The sequence below is a fragment of the Peromyscus leucopus genome, chromosome 8b (genome assembly GCF_004664715.2).
Source record: "Peromyscus leucopus breed LL Stock chromosome 8b, UCI_PerLeu_2.1, whole genome shotgun sequence".
Lineage (NCBI taxonomy): Eukaryota > Metazoa > Chordata > Mammalia > Rodentia > Cricetidae > Peromyscus > Peromyscus leucopus.
Window position 1 is genome coordinate 44,263,276 of NC_051086.1, and position 20,107 is coordinate 44,283,382.

The following is a 20,107-nucleotide window of genomic DNA, read 5'->3' on the forward strand; positions in this document are numbered from 1 at the left end:
CCAGCCTGAGGATAACCAGGCACGACTATGATGTGTGCAGCTGTTAAAACGCTTACAGGCTTGGCGGGATCCCCAGAGATGCTCCTGCTACGGCATCATAAGGTGGAAGATGCCAGCAAGGTGCATACATAGAAGGATTTGAAGAGACTGAAATGTGTCTTCACTCTGTTTCACTATCAGAAAAAGACAAACACCACTTGTACAATGGGAACTGAGCAGACTGACTTACCTGGGCTCATGCCACACCCACTAGTTACTACAGGAGAGGTAAGAGTTACTACAGCCCATGGGAAGGAGCTGGCCTGAACAAGAAAGGAGGGCACTGACCACCTGTTGCCTCTAACTCTCCAAAGGCCCTTGCCACAGGCCATCAGAGGAAAACATGTGCAGCTGAGTGAAGCCTGACATGAAATCCAACCCAGAGCTGCACTTTGCAGCCTCACACACCACCCCGACAGGGTTTCTGACATGAGGTGTGGTCAGATACGGCCCAGGCTTTGGGACATTTGGGGCCATTTAAAGTTCCTGGACAGGGGCTCAGTTAGGCAGAGTGCTTACCTGGCACAAAGGAAGCCCTCAGTTTGAACTCTAGCACCACAAAAACCGAGCATGGGTGGCACATAACGATAACTCTAGCACTTGAGAAGCAGAGGCAGAGGATCAGAAGTTCAAGGTTATCCTTGGCGACATACTGAGTTTGAGGCCAGTCTGAGCTACACGAGACCCTGTTTATAAAAGGGTGAGGAGTGGGGGGTAAAGACACAGTGCAGCAGTTAAAAACACAGGCAGCTCTTCCAGAGGATCCACGTGATGACTCACAGTCAACTGTAACTCCAGTTCTAGGGGATCTGATGCCTCTTCTGACCTATGTTGGCACCAGGCATGAATGTGGTGCACATACATGTACTCAGGTCTACACATACATATATAAAATATTTAAAGCACACATGTTAAAAAAGGGGGGGGCATGCTCATTCAGACAGTTCTAATTAAATTCACCTAATGTGTCATGCCTCACCTCTCAAAAAAGTAGGACACAGAGTTGGGAGGAAGAGGGGACTTGGGAGAAGGGAATAAGAGAGGATATGGGGGAAACACTGATGGGGGGTGGATATTACAAAATAATAAATGGATAGTGACTTTGGAAGTGGGTGTGGACAGCTCAGGTTAGCTAACACTTGGGAGCTTAGCCCGTGCACCTGTTACTGCTTTCTACTGGATAAATGCAGGTTCTAGGGACCATAAGCCCTGCCCTGCCTGAGACTGAGAGGCAGAAGCTGCTGAAACCCTGCTGTGCCCATCCAGAGACCAACATGCCTGCATCAATGACAAAGGAGAACACCACGGACTTCCACTTAAGGCCCACAGGAAGTACATGAGGGTACTGGGATTTAAGATACGATATGGTGGTCTACCCTGTTTATGAATAATCCCTGGAGAATGAAGATTAAATGTTTTCCAAGTTTTTTGATGAATTTAGAAAAGTAGATTAAGTTATTTATGACATTACTGAAATAAAAAGGAAAGAAAAAAAGAAGTATGTTAAAATCAAAGTTTCTGCAGAGTCAGTTTAAAGCCTGTAGCACAGACAGAAGAGAGAGGACAAAAGCAACAAGAATCCCAGTTTCCTAACTCACCTCTGTGAGTCTGGGTTCTGTTTTCTGAGGCAGGGTCTCATGTCATGTAGTTCATGCTGAACTCTCACTCATTGTGGCCAAAAACGGCCTTGCCTGAACCCCTGATCTTCCTGCCCCTTATATCCCAATTAAAACCGAAAAACAACTAAGGTCTACTCACATTCATGAAGTACTTATCTGAGTGGATCTGACCTGTCTCCTTTGCCACACTGCTTTACTTACCTCCTCTCTCTCTCTCTCTCTCTCTCTCTCTCTCTCTCTCTCTCTCTCTCTCTCTCTCTCTCTCTCTCTCTCTCTCTCCTCCCTCCCCTCCCTCCTCTCTCCCTCTCCTCCCCCTCTCCCTCTCTCCCTGCTGTGGGGGAAATTCAACGACCATACTGACCTCAAAAGAACCTGGACTCCCTCTGCACTCCCGCTGGGCAGTCTGCAGACACCAGGGTTGGCAGAGCTGTATGGTGACAGCCACAGGCAGCACAGGATGCCATTCCCACAGGGTGGTGCAGCATCTGGGCAGCTGCTCCCAGGCCCTGCCCTCCTACCTGCACAGGCACAGTAAGCACCTGGCTTCCTTGTACCTCCTTGGATCCTGGACCCTTGTCCGGAAACCAAAGAGATATTGCCCAGTTTGGTGTCAGCGTCTAGGATGCTCGAAGCCAAATTTGGATCCATCTCTAGCGACTGTGTATGTCTCACCCTTATTTTCCTCTTGTCCCCATCTTCTAGTATCTGGCTAATCCTGTGGCATTCCGTGTGTTTTGTAAGCCAACTCAAATCCTCTGAGAAGCGAGCCCAGCAAAGACATGAAATGGTCATAATCTCCCATAATCACCTGGTAAGCCTGCCAGAGTATAGGAGCTCAGTCTCTGCACAGATCACTGAAGCTCAAGAATCCCAGACATTTCCTTGGGACTCCCTAGGAAGTCACAGTTAGAGTGCCAAAGGCCTCATCTACACAGGAGGGGCTATCCCCTCATTCTGAGATGAGGTGAGTGACAGCACCCAGCTAAGACAAAGCTCACCATCAACACTTTGGTTCCTGGACTACAAAGTACTCTGAGGCCCTGGAGCACACCAGAAGCTCCTTCTCTGCTTTCCCCTCCTCCTTCCTCCCTTCCTTTTAAGAACAGGAACTCTGGCAGTTAAAACTTTCCCCAAGACACCAAGCACCAAGGAACTGCTTCCTGGCTTCTATCAGGATACAGCAGCAGCCTCTGCTTCTAGAGGCTGATTCAGGAGATCAGCAAAGTAACCCATGACACCAGTGGACTGGGCACCAGAGCAGGCAAGAGAAGACAGGAGGAGGGAGGGACACCGGCTGTAACTGCGCTGACACTGTCAGACAGACAACAACCATCTTCTTCCCTGGGCCGTGGCCTTGAATCCAGAAGGATTCTCCCACGCCCCTCTGCTACCTTTGGTGCAGATTCTCACCCCTCCCCAACAACTTGCTCAATCTCTTCACAGCTGTAGCTTGGCCAGACCCACGACACGTGGCAGCTAGTTCCTCAGGTAGGCCAACAGCTGCTGACGTGGGCTGCTCACATCAGTACCCCAATCCAAGATGGCTGTCATCTCTGATCTGGAACACATCTCTTGGCCTGAGAGACTCCTCTGGACTACACAGCTTCTCAAGCACCTACTTCTCAAGCACCAACTGCATACCTGGGCAGGTGAAGGTGGCCAGCAGAGGCCGGCAGAGCCCCAGCCTTTGTTGGGGAACAGCCTTCATATGAATATGAGCACCAGGGGATGCTCACAGTGCCCAGCTGAAAGCACGATCTGGGCTGGAACAACTAACTGCCTCTCCATCCAGATTTCCACCCACACTTGCACTCCACTTTGACAAGCAGTTCCTAGACTGCTATACCCATAATCCTATTCCCTGCTTCCTGGACACTGAGTTCTGAGGCCTTAAAGCTGCCCTCATCTCCTCTCTACCTCAGTGTGATTCAGGCCTCCAATAAGTCTTCATGGTTCATCTCTAGAACAAAACCAAGGACTGGTTGCTTCCCACCTATTCAAGCTACCAGTCCCAGCATCTCCTGCCTAGCGAGGCACAAATGCTCCCTCCCGACAGGCTCTGCCTACCTCCAACCAGAGGATTCTCCCAAGCCTTCTCAAGTGCCTCAGGTTAGGAGCCCAACCACTGATCCCTTCCTCACTGTGTAAAAGCTAAAAGCCTTTTTTCATACTGATGCCAGTCCATCGGGCCAGTATGGGCCCTCTGACAGGGTCAGCACAGTGACAGGATTTAGAACTTCCTATCAGGAGTTAGGAAGACCCTGTCCTCCAGTCCCTCCAGGCCAACTCCTTTTGCTCCCTCCAGATTCCTCCAGGACCTCTCAGGATGTCAAAAGCTCGGGGATGATACTACAAGGAACCAGTACTTATGGGACTTTAAAACCCAGGACCAGAGTTGATAAGAATGAAGGGTGGGTAGAAATGAAAAGGCTGAGGGCAAGGAAACGAAACAGAAGCTAGCACTGGACACAAGTCATGAAGGAGATAAAGATCAGAATTTGAGAGATTTCCAAGTCTTATCTATGGATTTGATGGCAGTGAGGAGAAAAGTAGAATCAAAGAAAATCTGGCTCCTGAAAGAAAACTAGCCTCAAACACCATCATGCCACCATAGTCTAGGACAACAGTGCAAGATCTTCCCCTGCTCTTGCAAGGTCTGGGGACATAAGTGTAACCACTCACAAAAAACTCACCTGAGTCACAGCTTAGGGCCGAGGAAAAGGAGAGGAAGCTCCCTGGAGCTCTAGGAGAACCTGCCAGAACAGACCCTAAGTAAGTGGTGGCAAAGACACGAGTATGTGGCTTCTATGTCACTGGGAAACCCCTTCAGACAAGTTCTGACCTTGATATCAGCTACTGTGTAAAGCCGATCCTCCTGACCTTTTCAAACATCAGAAGAAGCCACCACCCCACACAAACTCTTAGATGACAGGACACAATGGAAAAATATCCTAGAACTAAATACAGTGATCACACAAACGCCCAAGTCAAACAAGCTGTAATATTAATGAGGCATGAATGAGCAGGAACTGTCTCAGGGCTGAATAGAGGCTAGCCACCTTATCAGGGAAACTGCACAAAGGCTTGCTGTTGGTGCCCCTGGGCAAGAGTAGAAGAGAGAGCTTTCTTCTCAAGTGGGGAACCCATTTATGACCGGAGGGAGATTAGACTGAGAGCATTTTCTTGTGAGCAACAGTGAAAATCTGTTTCCAGTTTAACCTGCAACAGTGTAGCTCTGACCAGGATGCATTATTAATTAGGCAAAAGAGAAGCCCCATTTTCAGTTACCCATTGAATTCAGTCTCTTCAAACACAGTGACCTAGAATTGACAGTACAGCTAACTCTCTGTTTATTGTGGCAATGGGGATTTCAGCAATGATAACGGTCCATTGGAAAGCAAAAATAATCCCAATGGATGCTCCAACAAGGTGTCTACTCCTACACTGGGAATGATGGCTTCCAGTGGCCATCACTGAGGGTCTGCTACGAGCCCAGCTTTCAGAAACTGAAAGCACACATTTCCATCTCAAAAAGCCAAGCACTTGGGTTCACTACCACTGGTGGCCTGGCAGGCAGCAGAGCACCCTCTAGTCTGTAGAACAAGGGATATGGGGAAGATGGGGTCATTGCCCATGCCTACCCACTGAGTAGCTCCCCCTTAAACAGGTGAGATATGACTGGGGGCAGGGAGCACAGGGCAGCAAGCTCCAGCAAAGAGAGGCAGGAAGGAGTCCAGGCACTGGAAGCTAGACAGGACACGTCCAGCAGGAGACAGGGAGAGAGTTGGCTGTACTGGCATGACAGGCCCCACCCTCGGCAAGCTGCATGGCATTTCTAGGAAGAAAAGCAAACCGCTGTCCCACCTCGGGCTGCGCGGTCACAAGTGAGGCAGGGCTGGGCCCAATCGCCATTTGGCCGGGAGGCTAGGCCCAGGTGCGGCAGGCAGGGGTGGCGCTGGCTCAGTGGCTGCAGCTCCTCACTCTGACCCAGCATGGCCCCCGTGCGGTGCTGGGGACACAGCGAGGTCTCTGGCGCTGTTGGGCGGACACACACACACACACATACACAAAAAAGAGACACACCATTAGAGGATGTGCAGCAGCATGAGGGGACATAGGCCAAGGCCACCCAGGATCCTGCCTTAACCTTGCCGTCAGTCCCCTGTGGTGGAAGTCATGAAGACTTGTTGCTACATTCTAACCTTGGATTGCAGCTCAGGATCAAAGTCAAGCAAAGAGGAGCATTCAGAGCTAGAGCGTCAGAACCTTAGATGCCAGGCAGGGTCTATGGCCAACGAGCTCAGGCATGGCCTAAGAAGAACCTGCTGAAGCGACTAGGCTCCCACGCTCCCATCTTGCCCCTGCACCTTGTTCTACCCTGTCTAACAACTATGGAGGTTCTGGTTCCTTTGTATCCTCCACAGGAGGATCCTCAAGGAAAATAAAACAATTCCCCTCTAATAGGCTGATCTTTTAAAATTTTATTTATTTATTTACTTTGGGGTAGAACTTAATCCTTAATCCAGGGAGCTTTCAGGTTATCTTTGGGTACAAGTGATCTCACAAAAGTCATTATCATTACTTAAGAAAAGCAACTCAAACTCAAAAAAGAAAATCACAAGAAAATGCTAATCTGCTCCAACCCTAATAACTTAGAATTCCTAAAGGCGGGAAGCCTGACTTTGATATGCAAATCTCTCAGAAAACACATTTCTCAAAATTCTAACAGTGGTCCAAAGTCGGACTGAAACGTATTGTACAAAAGCAGGAAATGCTGCAAGGAGCAGAACTATTAAGAATGAAAAGCGTTCCGCCACGGTACTCACGCAGATAGCACACCTGTCACCCAGCGCTCTGGAGGCTGCACAAGGAAGACAGCAAGTGTGTGGCCAGCCTAGCTACATAGGGAGACCCACTCTCAGAAAACGAAAACCAAAAAGGTTCCTGTTATGCTGACACTATGTACTAATTCCAAAGTTATTGCTTTGGACACCTTTCTGCTGCCAGAAGACAAACGTGTGCATCCAAGGGCTACCCGAGCCACCTCTCTCTAGTCCAGGGTCCTCCATCAGTGGCTGCCCAGCCCTAAGAACACAGGAGGAACACTGTGCCTTGAATCACTTCCTGGCAGAGCCCAGGAGGCCAGCTGGATCAGAAACCAGCTTCTACAAGGTCCAAACCCCACTTCCTCTCCCTGAAACCTCCTATGAACGTAGGACAAAGACCCAAAGTGATCACACACAATCAGAACACAGATCAGTCCTGTGCAATGCAGACCTGACAATAAACCAAATCAAATCCCAGAGACTCCTTTCCACATGAGGGGGTCTTGCTGATGCTAACCTAGAGTTCCTCTAAAAGGTGAAACAGAGACATCCAACCCTGACACTCTGAATAATGGACTATGACGATAAGCACTGAGCCATTCCAGAGACCTGTAACTCAGTCAGTAGAAAGACAGAGTACAAGATTCAGAAGCAGATGATCAAGGCACACTTGTTTCCTCCTGGCTACCAGGTATTTGACTCCCTGCAGGTTTGGGCAGCAGGACAATTGCTTTACTGACAGACAATCTTGAACCAAAAAAAAAAAATCTGGTGAGACTGGCCTTAGAGCTCACTTTCTCCCAAGAACCGGAGAAGCATGGGCACAACCCTGCCTAAGACCCACAGAGCAGCCTAGGGACCAAAAACCCCTTTGTGACCACTCAATCCAGATCAAAGCAGCTGTCACCTGGGTTGTCAGAAGCTGAGAACTGAGGACAGAATGCAACCTTGTGACAGCCACTATTTCCTGAGCCCCAGCACCTGCTACTCTGTACTTGAGCAAAGGTTGGTTATTTCGGTTACTCACAGCCATGGTAGGAGGCTGGTGAGCCCCCAGCCTTGCCATACTCCTGCTCCGAGTAGCTGGTAGAAAGGTTTGGCTGGCTGGAGCCACGGCCAAAGGTAATCTGGTTGCTGCCCACGCCAGTGGCCACCTGAGCCATGCGCTCTTTGGTTTTGAGGGCCTGGACCCTCTCCGCCTTCAGCCGCTCCTCATCCTTGAGGAGGGCAACCAGTTGCTTTGATTTCTCTCGTACGTTGATACCCTGGTCTTTGCCATCACGGTCAATGTACTGGAAGTCCTTCAGAGTCTGAATGGCAAAGATGTTCTCACGGCACTGCTGGGCCACCCGCTCGGAACCCGTCTTGATAAGGTAGTCCAGCAGTGTCAGCGCCTTGTACACGTGCCGCCAGTTCTTGCCGTGGTCATTAAGCCGTTTCCAAACCATGCTCATGATCTCCGAGAAGGCCACTACATTGTAGGTCAGGTCAGCAATCTCAGTCATCAGAGAGCTGGATGGACCCCAAGGGTCATTGGACGTGGCTTCCCGAACTTTGATTTCAGCCTCTGAGTAATTGTTCACAATGTTTTTCATCTGCCGTCTGATAGATGAAGTTGTCATTTTTATCCTTGGTTAGCAATGTAAAGCCCTTCAAGAGAAACTTTCCTGTCCTGCACTCTAGTAAGTTTCAGTGTTGGTGATGCAGATGGAACAGAAAAACACTCAACAGTCATTTCCTCCTCCAAAGCCTCAGGTCCCAGAAGCTGGAAGCCATGCCCTAGAAAGAAAAAGAAAACACATTACTTTGGCAAGAGCACCAGTGAGGAGGGAGAGCCCAACACAAGCTGTGTTAGAGAACACATCCCAGTCCCATGGATGCAGTATGTCCATCCTGCTTTCAAAAGTAGGGTCAGATCAGAAATGCCACGTGCTAAAGAATAAACCTTAAACTCAAGTTTATACCTTAAGCAAACATCAAGACCATTGTTCCATCTCCTGAGGCTTTCGCTGGAGTGGCTAGCTTGCAGACTATATGTTCACTACCAACCAAAAGCTAGATGGAGAAAAATCAGGGTATTGAGGAAGATGTCCTGATAAATTTATCTTAAATTTTAAATACTTACCTTTGGTGTTGAGTACTGAGATGCAGTCCTAAGAGTTTTACATGTGGGGGCAAGAAAACTTCATTTCAAGAATAACTTAAACCTAAAGTGCCTCTCTATGCCTTTAGAATTGGGTTTTGGCAGCTGGGCGGTGGTGGCACACGCCTTTAATCCCAGCACTCGGGAGGCAGAGCCAGGCGGATCTCTGTGAGTTCGAGGCCAGCCTGGGCTACCAAGTGAGTTCCAGGAAAGGCGCAAAGCTACACAGAGAAACCCTGGCTCGAAAAAAAAACAAAAAAAACAAACAAACAAAAAAAAGAATTGGGTTTTGGCTCACAAGCCCCTAACTGCCTGAAAAATTCTCCATAAGGGCCATTTCTCTGTGACCCACCCTGAATGCGAATTAGTCAAGTCTTGGCTGCTTTTCTAGAGCAAAGCTAACAATCTACACTACTACCATCTCCCATTGCCTCACCTACCCCAGTTTTCAGGAGCCTCTAGCATGTGACCAGGGTCAAACCTAACCTCTCATCTCACAGAGGAGAAGCAGAAACCCAGAGCTATAGTCACAGGCTCTAAGTGCACCTTTTTTCCTCAAGATGAGAAAGAGCTAGAGCAAGGTCCACATCTCCAGCAAGGGGCTCTGGTCCTAGAGTATGATGACCACCATTTATCCCATTCACAGTGAATACTCAGCATCTAGCACTGAACCCAACATGGAATAAACACTTGAATGAATGATACTACACTTGGAAACAGTATTCCCATCCTCAACGCTACAATTCAGCAAGGATTATCTTCCTCATTTGTAAGATAAAGTGTTGGGGAATATTATTTTAAGGTGTGTTACTTTTGCTCATGTTGCATTTGTTTAACTCTGAGAAACTGTGTTACAGAACCTGTCTAGAACACCTAATGGTCTAATAAAGAACTGAATGGTCAGCTGGGCAGTGGTGGCACACACACCTTTAATCCGAGCACTCGGGAGGCAGAGCCAGTCGGATCTCTGTGAGTTTGAGGCCAGCCTGGTCTACAGAGCGAGATCCAGGACAGGCACCAAAACTACACAGAAAAACCCTGTCTCAAACAAAACAAAACAAAAAAACAAACAAACAACAACAAAAAGGAATTGAATGGCCAATAGCAAGGCAGGAGAAAGGATAGGTGGGGCTAGCAGGCAGAGAGAATATATAGGAAGAGAAATTTGGGAAGAAAAAAGAAGTAGCCAGAGAAGGAGGAGGATAACTCCAGGGGCTACCTACCCAGCCAGATACAAAGTAAGAGTAAGATTTGCAAAAGTAAGAGAACAGGAAAGCCCAGAGGCAAAAGGTAGACTGGATAAGTTAAGGAAAACTGACAAAAGAAACGTGCCAAGCTAAGGTCGGGCATGTATAATTATGAATAAGCCTCCACGTGTGATTTATTTGGGAGCTGGGTGGTGGACCCCAAAAGAGCAAAAACAACCAACATTTTGGTGCCCAACATGGGGCTAGAATAAAAGAAAACAAACAACAACAATAAAGAAACCAAAACCGGGAGGATTCCCAGGACAACTGAAAGCTGGTGAGAAAGCCAGGGCTCTAGCCAGACCTGCTATATAGTTGCTCAGCCCCTGAAAGTGAAGATGGTTCTTCCTATTACAGATGTCAAGCATGAACTATGGAGTCTTACAGTTATCTGGAATTGACTGGCTACTAAAACAGGCTGAGACTCTCCTTCCTACACATCCTCAAGCAGCCCAGAACCTGGCATCTGCAGTGGACCTTCCTCCCCCTGGATTGCTGTGGTGTTCTGAGCACCAGAGAAGCACCATACATCCCTAGCTTCCTTCTCCAAGACTTACTCAAACAGGCAATGAGTGCATCAAAAATAAGCAAATGAAAAGGAGACAGAGAATACAGTAGTCACTCATCACATGCAGTCACACAGGGTAAGGAGACAACTCATAAAGCTTCAAGTGCCTTCTCTGCTCACTCAAATATGCTGAGTAGTCTGTCTCTGCCTGAGGCCACAGCACTGGCTGCATGTGATGGCTGGCGTGTTCTGCCTCTCTACCCATCTGGTCAGCTCTCATGAATCCCCAAAACCTGTCAGAAGACAGATAAAAAAATCTCTGTGACTGTAAAATCAGAGTGCCTGTACATCTGATTTAATTAGATTTTTCATTCACAATGTGACATTCACTGCAGGAGAGGGGACAGGACTCACAAAAGGAAAAAAGAGAACTCTGATTTTCAGTGAGCATTTCCCAGCTTAACCAGATGTGTCAAAGTCAGTAGTCCTGTTCAGATTCACCTAATGCTCAGAGCTCTGGAATGTGTCACTTGATTTGCGACCCAGCAAATATGCCTGGTCTACACTTAGAGGGTCCAGGTTTAATTCCCAGGACCCACATGAACCCAGGGAACTTGAAGCCTCTTCTAGTCTCTGCAAGCACCAGGCATAGATATAGATATAGGTATCAGTATATAGATATAGATGTAGGCAAAACACTAATACACATAAAATAAAAACAAATCTTTAAAAGCCGGGCCGTGGTGGCGTACACTTTTAATCCCAGCACTTGGGAGGCAAAGGCAGGAGGATTTCTGAGCTAGAGACCAGCCTGGTCTACAGCGTGAGTTCTAGGACAGCCAGACCTGCATAGTGAGCCCCTATCTCAAAATAAATAGATAGATAGATAGATAGATAGATAGATAGATAGACAAAAAAAAAAACGATAAATCTTTAAAGAAAATAAAAGTTTCTAAAGCATGTGAAATAACCACTATTACAACCAAAACAGAGAGATAAAATTCCAGCCCACAGCACAGCTGAACTCCCCAGCTGGTCTGGAGAGCCGTACCAAGAGCAGTATGAACTGTAGGCCTGAGGCTACAGTTTAGTGGCACAGGTTACTTAACCCATCCTGGATTCTATCTCCCATTCAACAAAAGAAAGAAAGAGGCCAGGCAGTGGTGGCGCACGCCTTTAATCCCAGCACTGGGGAGGCAGAGCCAGGTGGAGCTCTGTGAGTTCGAGGCCAGCCTGGGCTACCAAGTGAGTCCCAGGAAAGGCACAAAGCTACACAGAGAAACCCTGTCTCGAAAAACAAAACAAAAAAAAAAAAAAAAAAAAAAAAAAAAGAAAGAAAGAAAGAAATGGGGGCGGGGCAGACATGGTAGAACTGCAGCTACTAAGGAAGCTAAGGAAGGGAGATTTGAGTGTCTGAGACCAGCCTGGGCTACACAATAAGTTAAAAACTATTGGGGGGGGCAGAAAGAAAGAAACAAATGTTCCGGCTGTGAGTGTTTTCAAGGATCCAGAACGCTCTTTTGAGTACTGGAAGGGTAAGAATACCCTTTTTCTACACAGGCAATCTTGTAACGCCCAAATTGGCCTCAAGCTCACAATTCTCCTGCCTCAGCCTCCCAAATTATGTATGCCACCACACTTGGCTGATGAATACTTATTTTCCAGCCTGGTACTGAAATATGCAAGCTTTACATGTAAAGTAATCATTCCCAACTATCTTGGAAAGAGTCTATCAGTCTTCTTTGGGAAGTGGACAGAAGGCGTACAAGGACAGAGGTAGGGCCAATCAGAGCACTGGAAACCAGAACAGACAACCTGGAGATCAAAAATGTTACTAAACTTCTGGAAGCCATGACAAGGCCAGAACTAGAGGCTATTAAAAACAGAAGCAAGACACAGTAGAAAACAAGGAGGCATTGTTGGTTTTTTTATTTTTTAAATACTCAGTCATCATCTAGGAAATTCACAAAAAGCACTTTTTTGTTTTGTTGAACTGTGTCAAATCAAAGGAAAGCAAATTTTAGAGTCTGAAACAAATGCCATTATTCTTTAAGGAAAGGAGAGCACAAGTTGAGACATCACATCATGTGAACCTCTGGGTCTACCATGCCCTGACTGCTCAGCTGCATCGGAAGCACTTTGTACACTACGGTAAGGCATGTTGTAAGCAACACCCGAGGACACACGTAGTGGAAAGCTGGCAACAGCAAAGAGGTAGGGTCCAGAGCGCCTTGAGCCTCAGCGGGATTGCAAAAAGAAGCCTAGCTTAGGACCACACTAGACTCTCAGCCCATAATGCCAGGCTGACACCAGGAGAACTCAGTGCTCCCCAAGAATGCAGCCAACAAAAGTGGGGGCTACATACTCTTTCATAAATGACATGACAGGAACAAAGTAACCACTACATCACAACATCTGGGGAGGTGGAGTCTGAGACACTTGAAAACTAATCAGAATTCAAGTGACAGTGGGGACTAAAAAGAGACAACAGAAAAACCTGGAAAAAACTCCAAGGCTAGGGTGATATACCGGGAAGCAAAAGTAACCCCATAAAAATGTGTTTTATTTGTGCAGCTGGGAGAGGAAATGCCTTCCAACCTAGAAGTGCACAGCTCTGAGCAGCCTACCAAGGGATCTGTCAAAAATAGGGGCTGGAGAGATGGCTCAGCAGTTAAGAGTGCTAGCTGTTCCAGAGGATTGGGGTTCAGGTCCTGTACCCATAAGGTAGCTCAAAACCACCCTGAAACTCCAATTCCAGGAGCTTAGATAAACCCTTCTGGCCTCTGTGGACACCATACATGTTGCACATACATACATGCAGACAAAACACCATACACATTAAAAAAACAAATAACAGTGAGGAAACCCTCAACCATCAGTGACATCAAAGCAACTTTGTGGGTTACTATCAAGGACCAATATCTACTTTGAAGGACACAGCAACACCTGTCTACACTCCCCCCAAAAAAACCTAACAGACACAGGTCATGCCACAGATACCCTGGCAATCCAGGCCCAATGAATTAATTTCTAGATTGAGCATCCTTGCCTCAGATGAAAATTCAAAGAGGGGCCTAGCAGCCTTCTGTGACTTTACACATACTTCATCTTTCTTTCTTTCTCTCTCTCTCTCTTTTTTTTTTTTTTTTTTTTTTTTTTTTTTTTTTTTTTTTTTTTTTTTTTTTTTTTTGAGACAGGGTTTCTCTGTGTAGCTTTGCGCTTCCTGGAACTCGCTTTGGAGACCAGGCTGGCCTCAAACTCACAAAGATCCGCCTGCCTCTGCCTCCCAAGTACTGGGATTAAAGGCATGTGCCACCACCGCCCGGCAATACTTCATCTTTCTAAAGCAGCTGACAGTCTGTGAAGTGGGTATGCCTACATTTCCACCAGTATCATGCCAATGTGGTCCACATACCCTATTTACCAGAAGTTCCTGGAAGCCTATTCAAAATCCAAAAGCAGAAGTTGGGGAGTAGAAGGCGGCACACTGAAGAGAAGACGGTGCCCATGGCCATGTGAGTGCAGGAATGGGACAGGGGTGTAACATGACGATCCTTAATTAACTGGCTATCTCCTGTATAGGGGAGTCCATAAGAGGAAAGACCTGTCTTCTTCAGAGACAAGTACTATGGTGTCCCTACAAGGAGGGTGCTGAGACCACACAGTTCATGTGACAGAGCCAAGCGGGCCCTCCAGAGGACAACAGCCCAGTCAGAACAATATGGACAGTGCCACATTCTTTTCAACAGTGATCATTTTAGTCTGCAGAGAAAGGGCTATTGTGGCTCGGCCTCAGCCAGGCTAGCTTTAACTTAAAGGCTCATAAACTGCTGCTCACACAGAGAGGACAAGTGAAAAGGGAACGTTCTTTATTCCTCTCACAACACAAAAACCAGTGGAATTCAGCCACAGAGATATGTCCTCTTGCCTAACGGAACCTAGCCACCTTCATTCCAGTCATTTCTGACTGGCTGAAAAGGTCAAGAAAGTGGGCTTCCGAAAACCTTTACACTCATAACCTCAAAGGATCCCGAGGGCAGACAAACATGTCTGGGCTGGTCGGTGGTGGGGCAGATGAAGTCATACTTTCACATTTTCCTTCACAGAACCAGAGGTGTCAGCCCACATACACTAACATGGAGACTGAGAGCTGACCCAGCAGGAAGAACCAAGCCCCATGTGGCTCAGCATCGTCCTTCAGGCAGGCAGGCAGGAGGTCCTCTCACAAAGAGAACCAGACAGCATCCCTGAGGGTCTGACAAATGCTGCGACAAGCTCAGGAGAGCTGACAGGCTCCACACAGCCTCCTGTGACTCCCATGTCCATAACTCTTCGAAAGGCAGAAAGCCAAACAAACATAGACCTGAGGCATTTTTTCCCTCTTCATTAACAGGCTCCAACTGTTTAGCCTTCAGGAAGAACCGTCAGTGGACAGAGCTTACATACTGTAGTGAGACACAATCACGAACTGGGTCCAGAGACCTGGCTGGAGCTGTTGCTGTTGATCCAGAAAATGAGAATATGATGAGCTATGCCTCCCACTAGAGTAGAGGATAAAACACCCTGACCCCTGCACAAAAGGGCCCCATAAACAAGCCTTAACAAGAAACAACTTCTTTTATCTCGTGCCTACCCACCTCCCTAGATTCAAGAGTAGTTTTGCAAATAACCAAATCATGGGCAGTGCTATTAAAATCATGTAAAAAGGCATGCCAGGTGGCATGGTGGAGAGCCAGAGAAGTAGCAGAAAAACAAGAGACCAAGGTTGAAGGCTGTGCTGGCCCAGCAGCTCCAAGAAGGCCAAGGACCACTAGTTCTTGACTCCAAAACAATGGGATTAGACCAGACACTCTCTGCCAAGCCTTGGACTAGGCAATGGATCTTTCCGTCAGCCCACAGGCTCCCTGTGGGGCAAAGGGAGGACTTCAGCCTTCTGCAAAGAGCAGCCCTCAAAACCTCATTCCCAGGCCAGCCTAGTCCACCAAGTAGATTCCCCGATGGGCAAAGCTACACTGAGAAACCCTGTGGGGAGAGGAAGAGGGATGGATAGGGAGGCGGGATGGGATCACCTCATTCCTCCAATGTGATCGCAGACTCTGCATCTGTAGTGTGCTATGACTGATCCTACCAACAGCCAGGAGGGACAAACGCCTACACCATGCCCACCTGGACCAGCCTCTCCACCTAGGAGTAGGCTGTAGAGGACCACGATTCGTCACAACTGTCCCAACTCAAGATTCTTGAGGAAATGCAGAGCAGCCTGGGAAAATCGCAAGTTCCCATGATTTTGTGCTTAATTTAGACCTGGCTGGTGACTGGGCGGTGCTACTCTTTAGCTCTTGGCATCTCCTGAGGAGTCAGATCGAAGAAGCAATATGGGTAAGAAGTGGGAACTCTCAGCCACATGCCACAGCCTCTAGGCTTCTGGCCCTACAGTGACTTCACACTTCCCCCAAAGGTAGCAGATGGTGGGTGCCTGCGCAACTGGGGAAATGAGTGCTTGGCTCCCTGCTGCCCTGAAACTAGCACTTCTTGGGGTCGGTCAGCTTAGCCTCTGCCTACAATGCTGTGAGGAGGGGGTGGATTCCTGTGGGTGCCAAGGGAGTTACTTCCACAGACTGCTGGCATTGGTGGCTGGCAACCCAAACCTACAGCTGGCTATGTGCCCCACTTCAGCAGCACTAGAGCAAGAGACAGGGTCTGGCTCTCCTCACCAAGTTTAAACGACCTAAAGAAACCACTCAAAACTAGGTGCTCTGGGGAATGGTCAGGTCTGAAGGTAGCTAGCTCTTCCGGTGCCACCTGTGTTTAGCACTCCCTCTCCTTCCAACCCTTTCCTCCATCACTAAAGCAATACATTGTCATCCAGAGAAACCTCCCTGCCAAACAGGCTCCTGCCTAGAGTCCTACCCATCAGTTGCTTCCCCAACCATCTTCATTCTCAATTCCCACCAGGCTGGCTCCTTGTCGATTAGATGTTAGTTGAATAGGCCCCCTCGAAAACCAAAAGGCATTCTGCAGGCCCTTTTTCCACTTGATATTTCCTCTCCACCAACCACCTTCCTTTTTTTTTGTTTTGTTTTGTTTTGTTTTGTTTTGTTTTGTTTTGAGACAGGGTTTCTCTGTAACCCTGGCTGTCCTGGAACTCCATTTGTAGACCAGGCTGGCCTCGAACTCAGAGATCCGCCTGTTCCAGTGCATGCTCCACCATGCCCAGCATCACTTGACATTTTCTTGCTCCCAGACTACTGACCCCATACCCTCCCTCCACACTCAGTTGACAAGAGAGCCCCACCTGTCTCTTCAACACTGTCTCTTAGTTCCTCCTAGTACAGCACGTGGTACCTCAATCTCAGCAAGTGAACAACACAGAAGCCAAAAGAAAGTCTAGAATGTCTACATTCTGCAGACTCAGTTGCCCTGAGTTAACACTGACACTGTGCCCCCTCTTCCTGCTTCTCCCTCACTCAGTTTGGCCCCTCTGAACTGCTGTAATGCCCGAAGATGAACGGCTTGGAGACAGGAACACATCTGTGGAATAAGGACTTCCTACAAGACAAACACCTGCTACAGCCTGTGCCCAGGGTCTGCACCTGGTCACTCTGTCCCCTCCTCGCCTATGCTTGGCAGTCCTGCTGGCTGGTCAGTCTGGGCAGTGTGCACAGGCTCAGTCAGACAGTCCCTCCCCCACAATAGAATCTGATATGTGGCCTGAGGGGAGTGAAGGTCTAGCTTCTCTAGCTAACAAAAAAAACAGCTTGGTATTGGGAGTAGCAAATGACAGGTATCCAAAGAACTCTTCCCTCCCTTGGCCCATAGACACGTGCATGTCACAAGGAGGTATTCAGCAGATCCTGAGGACACTAGGCAGGAGACATGGAAATTTCTCCCCCAAACAAGGCAGAGGAAGGCAGCCTGGAGATACCTCCTCCCAGACCCAGTATGGGACACTCTCCTCACGCTGGTCTTGACTGCTCTAAAGGATAGTCAACAAAACCAGGAGAGTTCTAGAAAGCAGGACTAAGCAGAAGCTATAAGTACTGACTGCACACTTACTACCCACCAGGTGCTGCTCCAAGGCACTGAAGATATCTTTAATCTTCATAATCCTATATGAGGAATTACCTCATCTCCATAAAATGGAAGGAAGCCAAGGCTTAAAAAGGTAAATAATTAGCCCCAAACTGCACCACCAGCAGTGGCAGGGCCAGCATGATCTCCAACTCAGGTTTCTGAGCTCGCACGTACCCACCTTCCTTCCTTCCTTCCTTCCTTCCTTCCTTCCTTCCCTTCCTCCCTCCCTCTAGCATTTCTCTGTGTAGCCCTGGCTGTCCTCGAACTCAGAGATCCACCTGCCTCTGGCTCCCCACTACGCCCGGCTTTCTGGTCACATCTTATTCTTCATGGTTTTAGACAAATCCACCATTCAGAGTCATAAGAACTAATTTCTCCTGACTGAATCTGAACTGCAGGCCTAAGAAAGACAGTCCTTTGTCTGGGTGTTTGGAGGCTGTGGCTGATAAGCTACTGTTTCCTGTCTGGCCAGGATCAGGACCTGAAATTCCCAGATCCATCCAGTGCAGCCAGCACTGGAAAAGCTCTGCCCCTCTTCAGAGAACACCTTCTCCTGAAGCAGATCAGGTCAGACTACACAGTGGGGTCTGACCACCACACAGACTCTAAAAACAATTAAGGAACATGTTTGTTTGTTTTTTTCAAGTCAGTCATGGTAGCACCAGCAAACCTGAGTTTGAGACCACCTAGGCTATCTACTGAGAGCATGGTTTTAAAATACATAGATATTTGTTTTCCTAAACTTACATCCTTAGGAAAGGATTCTTTTTGGCTGTTGTGATTATCTTCTGCTAAAGCACCCACCTGGACTAATGACCTGAAAGTTCGTCCACATGGCTCTTGCGAAGTGGCCTCTGTCATCTAAACAGCACAGAAAAAACAGGAAGCCTCCAGAAACTGGAAGGTAAACTTCCCTTTCTGGTACCCAATTATTACTGTTCAGCACTTACTGGTATGCTGGCATGAGTGTGTGCGTGCATGCATGCATGCGCCGTGTGTGTGTCTGTCTGTGTCTGAGTCAGAGGACAACTTGTGAGAGTCAGTTCTCTCACCTACCACCAAGTATGTTCCAAGATTTCAGATTGGCAGAGTTGGCCACAAGCCATTTTACTTGCTCAGCCATCTCATTGGTCCTCCCATTTTTATTCTCCTAGAAACAGAGTCTTCCTATGTAGAACAGGATAGCCTCAAACTGAAGAGATCCGCCTCTGCCTCCGGAGTGCCAGAACTCAAGGTCTGTGACACCACGCACAGTTCCTCTTCCTTACTCTCAAGTATCAGTACTGGTAGCCCCAGGAAAGGAAAGAACAACAACTCATGTCTTCTTGCTGCTTTTCTGGTTACATAATGTTCTATTTATTAGGTATGCTGGGTACACACAAGGTATTATGGGCAAACCAGACATACAACGTGAAGCAAGTGAGCCCAGGGGCACCATGGCCCTCAAGGCCTGAAGAACAGATCAAAATAAGACCTCTTCTCTACCCACTTACTTCTCCACCTTGAAGCAAACAGCTTGGGGTCTGGGTCTTCTGCCATTTATTTATTTATTTATTTATTTATTTATTTTTTATGTGTGAGTGTATGGACACACGTGTAAGACACACAAGGAGGTCAAAAGGTAAGTTTCTGGAGGTGATTCTCTCCTTCTACCATGACACGGCCTCCAGTTATCATGCTTGTTGTGCAGCCTTTACTGGCTGAACTATCTTGACAAACAAAGAGCCGGGTGGTGGTGGCCCACGCCTTTAATCTCTGTGAGTTCGAGGCCAGTCTGGTGTACAGAGTTGAGTTACAGGACAGTCAGAGCTACACAGAGAAACCTTATCTTGGGGGAAAGAGGGGGAGAGCACTTACACTATGTGACCCAGGCTAATCTCAAATGCCGGTGTTCAAGCTAGATTCCTCAGCAGCTGTCTAAACAACCACTTGTTTGCATCTGGGCTTCATCCCTGTCACTCCACACCAAGTACAGCTCAACCACCTTCAAGCAAGTAATTTGCAAGTCTAACACCATGTAGCAGCAAGTGTACGCGTGTGCGCATGCTCACACACACACACACACACACACACACACACACACACACACACACTCCACTTCTGTCTGTGGATAACATCTGGGTTACTTCCAGATCTCTGCTGTCAGCACAGCACTGTAGTGTACATGTGTGTCTTAAGGCACATCTATGCTGAACCTTTACAGGGACATGTTCCCAGAACTGTTCGTTCCTAAGGTTCAAGGGCTTTTTGCACTCTATTTTAAACTATTTTTGCCATCCCATTTTACAACATGATGTCATCACATAGATGATTTAACAGTTGGAGTTGATAGTAGATGACAAACACGTTCCACAGTGGAAGGCAAGGCCACTAAATACAAGGGATTCCTGGACATGTAAAATATGTCTGTTTTCTGGGTTGAGGGCAGCACCCCACATAAGACAACAGACTCAAGTGGGTACCCCAGACACCTGGTGAGCAGACAAGCAGGTCCCCTGACCCTGCCAAGGAGAAAGGAGCCTTGGCAATGTGTGGAGACAGTAGTAGAGGAAGCAGGCTGGCCAGCCAGCAGACTAGCACACCAGGAAACAGGCAGAGGCTGTACACCAGGGTCCCACCAAGCAGGCTAACCAGTGAGGGCTTACCAGCCT

At 47.8% G+C, this 20,107-nt stretch overlaps 1 protein-coding gene across 7 annotated transcripts in view; it reads right to left on the reverse strand.

Moving 5' to 3' along the window:
- Positions 1-20,107, reverse strand: part of Epn2 (epsin 2) — a 68,835-nt gene that overhangs the window by 24,287 nt on the left and 24,441 nt on the right. For 3 of the 7 annotated variants that reach the window (XM_028857516.2, XM_028857518.2, XM_028857517.2), the window contains exons 2-4: positions 7,512-8,263; positions 5,523-5,693; positions 4,352-4,411 (exon numbers count right to left, since the gene is read on the reverse strand). In XM_028857516.2, the coding sequence (XP_028713349.1) occupies positions 4,352-4,411; positions 5,523-5,693; positions 7,512-8,106 (826 nt within the window). In that variant the 5' untranslated portion in view covers positions 8,107-8,263. The remainder of the gene's footprint in view (positions 1-4,351; positions 4,412-5,522; positions 5,694-7,511; positions 8,264-20,107) is intronic. The other 4 variants (XM_028857519.2, XM_028857520.2, XM_028857521.2 and 1 more) reach the window with 2 other exon arrangements.